The 11,273-nt window shown below is 39.3% G+C and overlaps 1 protein-coding gene across 1 annotated transcript; it reads right to left on the bottom strand.

The window, feature by feature from the left end:
- LOC119499068 (rho-associated protein kinase 1-like) lies at positions 1–8,743 on the bottom strand. The gene is made up of 13 exons (XM_037788253.1): positions 8,689–8,743; positions 6,475–6,797; positions 6,243–6,382; positions 5,567–5,732; positions 5,368–5,461; positions 5,194–5,282; positions 4,928–5,104; positions 4,669–4,834; positions 2,026–2,096; positions 1,805–1,893; positions 1,573–1,651; positions 1,170–1,431; positions 1–197 (listed from the first exon to the last, which is right to left on the bottom strand). The coding sequence occupies exons 2-13, from the start codon at positions 6,607–6,609 to the stop codon at positions 1–3; spliced, it is 1,665 nt and encodes a 554-aa protein (XP_037644181.1). The 5' UTR covers positions 6,610–6,797; positions 8,689–8,743.
- Positions 8,744–11,273: the final 2,530 nt, after the last annotated feature.

Raw genomic sequence — 11,273 nt, 5'->3', positions numbered from 1 at the left:
CTACTCCGTCACAGGGTTCTTGCGGAAGGACTGGTTTGGTCCAGAGCGTGTGGACATAGACCGAGGAGAGGCTCTTGAAAATGTGGATGGTGGGGTCTTGGGAATCTTCTTTCCGAGGTGGCCGATCCATTTCTTCTGCTCATCTTGGGTCAGAGCCAGCAGGAGCATGTCCCGAGCAGAGGTCACATCGTAGTTTACTGTAAGGGAGGGCACAAAGTGTTCAGTGTGCAGATCAAGAATCAGTTTCTGACAAATGTGACCTCAAAAAACTACCACGCATGTAAAGGTTAGCCGCTAAAACAAAAACAAAAAAACAGCTTGTTTTGCTCAATCAACAGTCCAAAACCCAAACACATTCAGTTTACTATAAAAGATTAATTGTTTAAGCTCTACTTCATGGTAAAGTTAGTAAAGGGTGTGGCTGCATATACTGTATGAAGTCACTGAATATACTGCTCACACATACATTACATTTATATATCTGACAACTTGTTTTGTTTTTAATTCTAAATTAAATGTATTTTTTTTTTTTTTTTAATTTTGTTCGTGTTATGCAATATTAAAGGGTCTTTGTGAAGTTTTTGACCTGTAGTAGCACTGTGCAGCTCATTTTCTATGAGTTTTGTTTATCTTATGCACGTGCACTAGGATGCATACGTACGCCTGTGACACAATACACATTATTCCACTGATCAACAGGTGGCAGTAGGGATGTCACGATACTAGAACTTTAGTAGTCAATACAAAGTGAAATACCAGTGAAATTTCACGATTCCTAATACGCAGTTTGATAGCTGCTAAACATTGATGTAAACTATGTAAGATTTTTTTTTAAAAAAGGCAAATGTTTTATGAGGAAGGAAATACATTCAACATGTGTGTTAGGCCTCAAGGATACACACAATGCGTTTTGGTGAGTAACACTGAATGTAAACTTAATTTAGTTTTTTAACAAGGAAACGCCACAGGGGTCCTTTAAGTTCCGAAAGCAGCAAGTAACCCGTGTGCCACATGTAACTCAAACTCTTCAAGAGTCAATGTTGTTTATACAGTAATTTCTGGAAAGTACTGTAAAACGTTTACAGTTAATGATAGCTGGTCTTCTTGAAAAAATAAAAATACAATAATATGTTTGTTCATCATAACTGCTTAGACACCCAAGGACTTACTTTTGCAAGGAGCAATAACGTCCTCCTTTTTGTCGAGGTGGTCCTTGTGGCATTTGACGTGGCAGCGGCGACACTCCAGCGCCGGGGGCGGCTTGAAGACGTGCCACAGAGGGTTGGAGCAGGCCTCGCAGTCGGAAGGGAAGTGATATAACGTGGGGATGAACTCGTGGCCTTTGTGTGGGAGACAGTTGGTCTTATCGCCCTGAGGGACCGTCTCCATGTCCGCCTCCTTCCTGCACTCTCCCTCATTGGCATACAGAATCTGAATACAGACAGAGAAAGAGAGAGGGCCTCCGTCAAAAACACTCTGCACTAAAATAAGCATTTCTGGGGCTGAACAGAGCTTCAAAGAAACAGAATGCAAAATATGAAAATATAGAGAGCACAGGAAGAAGCGTCCAACCTGGAATATCCTAGGAATCTCTTCCGTCTCCGCTCGGTACACGTCTCCTTGTGTGACTGGTCTCACGTAAAACAGTTTGCTGCACAAGAAGGTACAAAAATTAATCAATAACACCATTATATTTACTAACCTGTAAACACAACCCCTGCAACATGAGCTCTTTTTTTGCAGCAGTATGTTTTCAGCAAAACTTTGACCATCAAAAATGAGCACAAAAGTAAAAAGTACTTACTCGATATCTAGTACCATTGAGGGGTTGGACTGTTCCTTATCCTGCTCGTCGTTGTAGAACAGAATCTTCTTGCTGCTCACCACCACATACTGCAAATATTACAACAGGACAATGAGAGGAAGACGGATATTGCCCTCGAGGGATAGGCAGCATTCTCAACACAAGACTTCAACACAATGCAGGTGCGCAGAGGAAACACCAAATAAAAACACACGACATACCTGCTTCTTCCATCCGTATCGCTTGATATTAGCACGGTTAGTAATGGACAGCCAACCCTCCAATCTGGATTCTGAAAATCAGTCAAAAAATTACAAATCTATGCAATGAATCAAATGCGCTGTGGGGAAAAAAAGGCCATGCAGTGTTTAAATCTAAAACTCAACTGGGGAAAAAATGAAAAGTTAACTGACAAAGGTCATAACTGTTTCAAAACACCAAGTGAACCCCTTAAGGAGTTCTGCCAGCGTTAATGTGACTGCACTGGAGTAGGTGATTAGAGATGAGTTTAGATATCCCATGCTGCTACTACACACTCCCCATGCAGGAGGAACATGTAACACATGGGTTAAGTCCTTTTTACAGCATGTTAGCAGATTTTATCATTTCAAATTATGTTAAAAAGCTCTTCAATAAGACTTTTGCTGCAAGAATTAGTATTTATTTTCTCTCAAGTAGCTTGATCACTCACTCCTTTCACAGAAACAACCATGTGCATTGCAGGTTTTATCCATTATTTGGTGCTAAAATTACAATTTTCAAGTGCATGCAGCTGAAAGAACACAAGTTAAACGGGAACAGTGAACTAAGACGGGCTTGTCTGCTGAACGTGAGGGAGGTCTTGTTGAATTCCCCCAAAAAAAGATGGAGATTTCTCACCTCCAGGAAAAGAATACTTAAAAAAAAAATCAGGGACAAAAAAACACAAACACAATAGCTGCAGCAGCACAGGCAAGGCAAGAGTAACTCAGTTACTCACAGAGGGAAAGGAATAGACGTTACAAAGATAAGAAGAGAACCGACTGGACATGAGGGAAATAAAGAGAGAATGATTTAACCACAGAATATATGAAAACAGACCTAGAATAAGGCACATTTGTAAAGAAAGATATGTGTCAGAGGAGGGTACAATCATGAATTTTGAACAGATGTTAATCATCAGTGTGGCAGCGTGACTTTAAAAACAAAATTGAAAGATTGCCTCAGCTTTCTAAACCTAAAACCACAGGCACCTGTTCAACAGTCTGTTCAATAAACTCCTGATACTAGGTCTTAAATATACACAAGGCTCATAACACTGAATCATTTCCTAAACCACCCTGAAAGCGTAGATTCAACGCTATACACAAAAAGTACAGAAACTGAGAAACGGACCGATTTCGACAAGGACCAAAGACGTTACCTGAACAAAAAGGCAGCATCCCCCAAAGGAAGTACAACTTTTTGTTAATAAAATAAGATGTCTAAACTTGAGCTCACTCAATACAAACATAACCATTCAAACTCATAATTTGATATTTAAAAACAAGGGCCTCAGTTGCTTTCTTTCTAATGGCCACAAGATGCTAATAGCATGGCAAGTTGGTGGGTTTATTTTTTGCATCCACAAGGTGAAACATATCTAAAACAGTAAACAAAACACCAACATTTTAAAACCCATAAAACTATTTTCATTGTTTTGAACAAGACTCCTTCAATACTTGACGTCTTTCTGTGCAATTCCCAGACTATTTAGAGACTTAAAGCCCCCCTCCAGACAGTTTTACTTCCTGTTTTTTGGTTAACGCTCTTTCTCAAACAGAGAATGAGGGTTTGGTTAATAGTGAGACGTAATTCATTACCATGGCAACCATATGCATCGTTTTTCAACCCAGTTTAGATGAAACCAGTTTAGATCAATTTTCTATTTATCAGACCACAAATGAGACAAGAATTAGCGCAACACACCGACGCTCTCTTCTTCACCGTCTCTTCCTGGCGAAGCGGCCGTCTGGCTGCTGCCAGCTACAGCGCACCGGAGGACAGATAGATATGTCGCAGAGGTTCGCTGTTTGAAATACAGTTTCGGGACGTTTTGAAAGTGCACCGTCCACCAGTACCAGTCGCTCTCGCCTCAGCTCCCAGCACCGACACCGCACCAGGCTGCACTGTGAATCGTTTATTTCTCTAACGGGACTTTTCTCTTGTTTTCTTTTGGGCTGAAAGTTGCGCACCCGTCATTCGGTACGCAAACCTCCGGTATCGGCTGCTTTCTGTTCATTTATCTCGAGCGGGAGACGGTAAAGAAGAGAGCGAGTGAGAGAGACAGTCAATGTGTTATTTTGTGTAATTCACTACGTTGATTTCACCCGTTCAACGCACACACAATTACCATGGTGAAAATAAACACACTAAAGTAAGGTTGAGGAAACTAAAAATAAAAGGAAAACCCTCAGTTTCTGCTAACTACACCTAACTAACTAACTTGAAAGACAAACTGACAGATTGATAAACAGATTTATCGGATTGCCGCTGCTCTGACTCAAACGAGCATGAGTGCGCCTGCAGCTTGGTGGATGACATAACTTGCAGCTTCTACTATAGTCATACGTCATATTCCCATTTTACCAACAACCTTCTTTCTTTTAACTTTGAGCTCAAAATGAAGTTATTTGTCCAAAAAGAAATTGGCAAACAGTGTGGCTCATCAACTTAGACAAGAAATGACTCAAATAAATATGAAATATTATAGAAATGCCAAAATACACTGGAGGGGGGCTTTAATAGACGCAGAGGAGTCCTGCATTTTGGACCCGAGTTCTTTTTTATGTGTAGTAAAAGTAGCAGCAACAGTGTCCAGTGAGGCCTTGTGGTGGTGATCCTACCTGCGAGGTTGCTGTCCGTCTCATCTGTCTGCAGGCTGGTGACTCTAGAGTTTTCCATGCGCTGAGTCAGGTCGTTCAGTTTCTCCCGAAGCTGCTCGATGTCGCTCTCCTTGCTGTCCAGCTGCATCTGCAGCTCGTTGCGATACGTGGATTCCTCTACCAGTTGCTGTTGGCGGCAAAGCAATGAGATGTGGGTTAAAAAACAAGGGCAATCTGTGATTTTACTGGGCTCTAGTGTTCTGCAACCTCTTTAACTTACCCCCTGCATCTCGCTCAACTCCTTCTGGTACTTGATGGCCATGTGGTTAAACTTCTCCTTCTCCTGGTTAAGCTCCAGCTGGAGTTTGCGGTTCTCCTTCTCCTTCTTCCGCAGGTCCGGCTTCATGTCCTGATTCATGTCCTTGCGGTTCATGATCTCTGCCAGCCTGTTCACCGCCTGATATATTAAAGCAGTTTAAATAGCTCATGAGTCACCGTTCTCCACTTGCATTATTTGCAAATACCTTCAGACTAATACATCTTTACCTGAGTCTTCAGTGTGCGCTCTGTGGTGAGGACCTTATCGTAGTTGGCCTTGATTGTATTCGCAATCTCTTCCTTCTGAGCTGCATACTCTGTCAAGAAAAAGAGACTCAGCTTTGTGCAACAACATAATTATAATGCAGAAAAGAGACGTGGAGGTCAACAAAGGGACAGTACCTTCATCCTGAGTGCTGAGCTTCTCAATTAACTCCGCCTTCTCTTTGCTGAGGTTCTCCACATCTTTGGTCAGAGTTTTATTGGATTCCTCAAGCTGCAGAGAAACATCCATATTATCACCTTTTCCACTCAAAATTGAGAAAACAAATTCAGTTGCATGTACAACATAATATTCGTTGTGGAGGGAGGATTTGCTCACCCGTGCAATAGTAGACTCCCTTTCCCCGACCTCCTGCTTATGTCTACTCATCGCCTTCTTGTTCTCCTGGTCGAGCTCATAGTACTGTTCCTCCTGCAGCGCCCGGGCAAGTGGCTCCGACTCAGCCTTGGTCACCGTCAGATCCAGCTGGGCAGACAGGGAGTCCCTTTGTCCAGAAGAAAACAAAATTGATATTTTTTTAAAAAGCTCTCATAACCAGGCCTCTTCAGCTGTTTGTTATCATAAGACCACAATAAAAAATCGAAACAAGATGACCCATATATTTATTTTTTAAGTAATCATTCCACACCAATTTGTTGTTGTTTGTCTCTCTTTATACTTATTTATTTATATTCTTGTTTTCTTAATTTAGTTGTGACTTTTGCAAGTACTTATTTTTAAATATATTATTCTTATTTTCTTTTTTCATTTTTTGCCTTTGGGCTTCATGACTCTATGACTTGCTGATATTCCTATATTTTGGGAGGATCAATACGTATTGGTAGCATATGTCTTTGCCAATGTTGTGTTGTGTATTCTTGTACAAAAAAATCAAATAAACAGATTGCAAACAAAAGAGCTCAAAACAATAGGACATAAAACCATGAGCTGATATTTGTGTGGTTGCATCAATAAAGGGATTGCCTTGAGGCCACAATAGAACTGAGTCTCTTACCTTTCACTGCACAACTCCTGCACCTTTTTATGAGCCTCTTGTACCTGCCGGTTCCTTTCCTCAATCTCCTCTTTTAGTTCCTTGACCTGAGTTTTGTAAACCTCAATGTCGTTGCGATGCGTGGTTTCCTCTACCAGTTGCTGTTGGCGGCAAAGCCATGAGATGTGGGTTAAAAACAAGGGCAATCTGTGATTTTACTGGGCTCTAGTGTTCTGAAACCTCTTTAACTTACCGCCTGCATCTCGCTCAACTCCTTCTGGTACTTGATGGCCATGTGGTTAAACTTCTCCTTCTCCTGGTAAAGTTCCAGCTGGAGTTTGTGGTTCTCCTTCTCCTTCTTCCGCAGGTCGGCAGCGCTAATATTCATTGTGGAGGGAGGAATTGCTCACCTGTGCAATAGTAGACTCCCTTTCCCCGACCTATTGCTTATGTTTACTCGTCGCCTTCTTGTTCTCCTGGCTGAGCTCAAAGTACTGTTCCTCCTGCAGCGCCTGGGCAAGCTGCTCCGACTCGGCCTTGGTCACCGTCAGATCCAGCTGGGCAAACAGGGAGTCCCTTTGTCCAGAAGAAAACAAAATTTAGGTTTTTTTTAAAAATCCCACATAACCTGGCCTGACATGGCTAGCTTGGTTAGCAAGGCTACCTAAGATAATAAAAGGCGTGATTCTGTGAATGTCATACCGGTACAAAATAAGGCATGTGCATGGCTTGAACTTGACAAGAATACAGCTAAAGAGGCGGAGTTGTGATGAGAGATAATTGCTTTAAATAACTAGTTAAAACCACCACCTTACTTAGTTAAGCTAAGTGTTACATTGATAACCTAGTGTAGCCGTGTGCCTTAGGTTTGTCTAACTGATATAATATAAAAATAACAAACAACGTGGTGAACGACAAGTGAGCAGAAACTGCCGCCAGCTTTTTTTTTTTTTTTTTGATCCCTCTCTTTCTCCTCTGTGTCTCAAATGTAAAACCGAAATAGGTACCTTAACCCATTGCCTTTGGTCGTGTCATAAATTACAGAAGTACTGGTCTGAAATATTATGTGAAATGGAAAAGATATTTGATAAGGATTTAGAAATGAATCCAATGTCTTTGATTTTAGGAATCCCAAGTGCAAATATAACTACTGCAGCCAACAAAAGGTTATATAACGTTCTTACATTTGCTGCTAGAAAAAAGGTATTACTACAGTGGATTATTGATAAGAATCCCTCTGTTCAAGGCTGGCGTAAAGTCATAATTGAGATGGTCCCTTTGGAATATCTCACAAATATTCTACATGCCAAAGTAGATCAGTTCTACAATATTTGGCAGCCCTATCTGAATTATATTGGAGCTGATCTCTCCTCCATTATCTCACAAGGAGTCTCTTGAACATGAACTCATATATCCTGTGACTTCCCTGCACTACAGACTATTTCTTATGACCTCCTATATACATTTTTTGATCTGAGCTGTACCAGTGTTTGTTTGTTTGTTTGTTGTTTTGTTTTGTTTTTATTCTTATTGTGTTAGTGAAAATAAGAAAATCCAATAAACATATAATAAAAACTGCCGCCAGCTTTATTTATCTCTCCTTCCTCACCACAACACACCCGTAGAACTCCCAAAGCAAAAATAAATCCATTTTAAAATATTAAACGGAGTGTATCCATCCAGTGATTTGTTGTAACAACGATTTGGAATTGAAACCAATAACTGTGTATTTTGTGATGATACTGAAACTTACTGATCATTTATTTTTTCATTGTATGTATTCTGGAGCTTTATGGCTTCTGATATACATGACTGGCTTTTCACAAAAGTTTCTCATCTGGGAAACTTCTCTCAAAAGGACATTGCTTATGGTCTTGTCATGGACAATAACAAAGATGACTTTCTGGTGAATAACATTCTCATTCTTGGAAAATTTTATTTGCACAATTCCAAGTACATGAAAGTGAAACCTGGTTTAATGTGTTTCATTCTGAGTTTCTTTCTTACATAAAAGCCCTTAAAGTCATGAAAAACAAAAATGCATTGAAACTTCTTAGCATAACAGAAGAATATGAATTACAAGTATACAGCCCTATAGCCCTTAATTTAATTTATTATTATTTACATGTATAATTTTACATATTTTATTTGTTCTTGTCTGTATGCACCTTGTCCTGTTACTTGAATGCAATGATCTATGAGCCATGTTGTTTGTAAATTTGAATTTGTTTAATAAAATAACAAAATTAAAAAGTGTAGGAGAGTCTGTTACAGTAGCTAGAGTTAGCTGGCACTCAGCAGCAGTAGCTCGCTGGTTTGTGGTTGATGTCAGATGCCAGTTAGAGTAGCAGATTTCACCAAACACATCCTGTAAACTCTACTAACAAACTGAGACAGCATTGGAACACTTTTATATGTTCTCCTGTCTATAAATATTGCTTTTTGTTGTAACAACTAGTGATGTTACCTGCTGTGTCGAGGCTTCGGAGCGTGTGTTGAGTAATCCAGGAAGTCTTCCGAGATTGTATCGAGGCTACTTTCGTTTTTGATCACTGACGTCATTGATGAGGTCCGAAGCCTCGCTGACTGGTTCAGGAAGTGGTTCAGATCTTCACTGGTTGAACCAATGACACTTTCCAGAAGTGAATAACTGTGTATTTTGTGATGATACTTTTTTTCAATTTATTAACAAATTAAAATTTACAAACAACATGGCTCATAGATCATTGCATTCAAGTAACAGGACAAGGTGCATAATACAGAACACGAACAAATAAAATATGTAAAATTATGCATGTAAATAATAATAAATTAAATTAAGGGCTATAGGGCTGTATACTTGTAATTCATATTCTTCTGTTATGCTAAGAAGTTTCAATGCATTTTTGTTTTTCATGACTTTAAGGGCTTTTATGTAAGAAAGAAACTCAGAATGAAACATATTAAACCTAGGTTTCACTTTCATATACTTGGAGTTGTTCCAAGTTGTTCCATTATTATATTATATTATATTACACTACACTACAATTATTGACCAAAGAATTGGTTTACACACATAAGATGCATTACTCACAAAACATTACAGTTTATTATACATGTATGTTATATACTCATAATATACTTACTAGAAAATAGACATTATATTATATATTATATAGATATAAATGGATAATATATTTTTTTCATTGTTTATAGCAGTGGCGGCTGGCCAATAGAGGGCGCTAGGGCTACAGCCGCACACAAAAAAAACATTACTACTACTATTAATAATAAATTATACAAATTGTCAATATTTGTGTGTTGAAAATATGGAATGCACCCAGTAATATCTGTAAAATATGATAGAAAATCATCTTTCCTTCACGTCCCTGACTCTCCGCCTGTCTGTATGTCTGAAGTTCAGCCAGCAGGCGGGTCTATTTAGAAGCTTAGCCAATAGCTGATTCAAGCTATGAACGAATGACATTAAATTTAGCCAATCAGTGTCCTTAAATCTGATTATTTTATCGCCCCCAAGCGAGTTACTGTTCGTCAGGCTTTAAAAAATCTAGCCCGTGACGGGAGACTTTGACCAATCACAGGTCATTTCATTGAGAGAGCATTCCTATTGGCTGTGCTCTGGTCTCGTGACCAGAACTTGGCGTTCCTTCACCAGATTTCACAATGGCGGCGGCATCACAAACTTTCTCATTTTACAGCTTAACGGTACACTACAAGATGATTCTGGAAACATTTGAGGCGAGAAATAGGCATTAACGTAACATAATATTGATTCATATTTGATCAGCGCTGCCTAGTTTGACTGTTTGGTCAGAGTTCGCGAGTGATTGACAGCCGGCTGTCATAGACAGCAGACCTCAGATCAGCTCTTACTGCTTGTTTTCCTCCGGTCTGTGAAATCTTGTGATCTCGTGATTTTTTTCAGGTTATCTGTTTCATGTACAACTGTCACATTATAGCGACCGTTTTATAAAAATAACCTTTTTTTAATCATATTTGCTCCAATCTCGCCTACTTCAGTTTTAAAGTACCAAACATAAAAGTACACATTATGCAGAATAATGTACATTATTGGATTATACTTATTGATGCATTAATGTGTTCATCACTTTAATGTTGCAGCTGGTTATGGTGGAGCTCATTTTAATAACTTTATATACTGCTGTGTAGTTTAATCTATAATAATACATCATTTATTCGTTGATTATATTTTGTATTAATAATCTGAATCTGTAATGTAACTCAAGTTATTAAATCAATATAGTGGAGTATAAAGTCTAATATTTCCCTCTGAGATGTTGTGGAGTAGAAGTAGAAAGTATCAGAACATGTAAATATTCAAGTAAAGTACAAGTACCTCAAAATCATACTGGGATGTTTGCTGAAATTGATTGGATGTGGCACAGCCCTACCTAGCAACATTTCCACCAGCCGCCACTGGTTTATAGTCATTCCCAACAGCCTTTACTGGCGCAAAATACAGTAGATCATATCTGCCTGTTTTACACTCTTTGACCACCAGGTGGTTTCGTGTGCACATGAAGCCTTGAGAAATGAACCCTTTGCTGGAAATACCCTGATCATGGTTGCACAAGATCATCCAGGCATTTATACAGCATTTATGATGAGAGGGTTGTTGTGATTGATGTTTGCTCAGTCCACAACACTTACAGCAGGTGATTTTTTTCCCCCACACCACCATATAAAAACTCACCTGAGCCTGTGTATCCCCATGACTGAGGCACTATGGATGGATCAACCTGCTGGGCCACCCATTGAGCCCCTTATTCCTTATATTCTCTGTGTAGTGTGTACAGTTTTTCTAAGCTACTACCTAGCCCAATATTAATTGTGAGGTAATTTGATTAAACACTGAAATAATGGTCACAAAATTACATTTGATCAAGATTAGAAATGAAAATCCCAGAGCCCACTTTAGGGCCCTTAACAAGTTGGTTGATAGTGTGCTACATATTCCCAAACAAATTCTCAATTAAATGAACACAAATATGAAACCCAGGATGGGTATCTGTAGTGAAAACTAGTATCCAA

This window comes from Sebastes umbrosus, chromosome 12 (assembly GCF_015220745.1).
Source record: "Sebastes umbrosus isolate fSebUmb1 chromosome 12, fSebUmb1.pri, whole genome shotgun sequence".
Classification (NCBI taxonomy): domain Eukaryota; kingdom Metazoa; phylum Chordata; class Actinopteri; order Perciformes; family Sebastidae; genus Sebastes; species Sebastes umbrosus.
This window is presented reverse-complemented; position numbering and strand designations above follow the sequence as displayed.

Bases quoted from the DNA above. Each gene is read 5' to 3' on its own strand.
- LOC119499068 (XM_037788253.1), bottom strand. From the start codon at position 6,609: ATGAATATTAGCGCTGCCGACCTGCGGAAGAAGGAGAAGGAGAACCAC. The intron at 2,097-4,668 runs GTAGGATCACCA...ACTGATTTTCAG, and splicing joins GACGGACAGCAACCTCGCAG to AATCCAGATTGGAGGGTTGG. The intron at 198-1,169 runs GTAAGTCCTTGG...CCTCCCTTACAG, and splicing joins CGTTATTGCTCCTTGCAAAA to TAAACTACGATGTGACCTCT.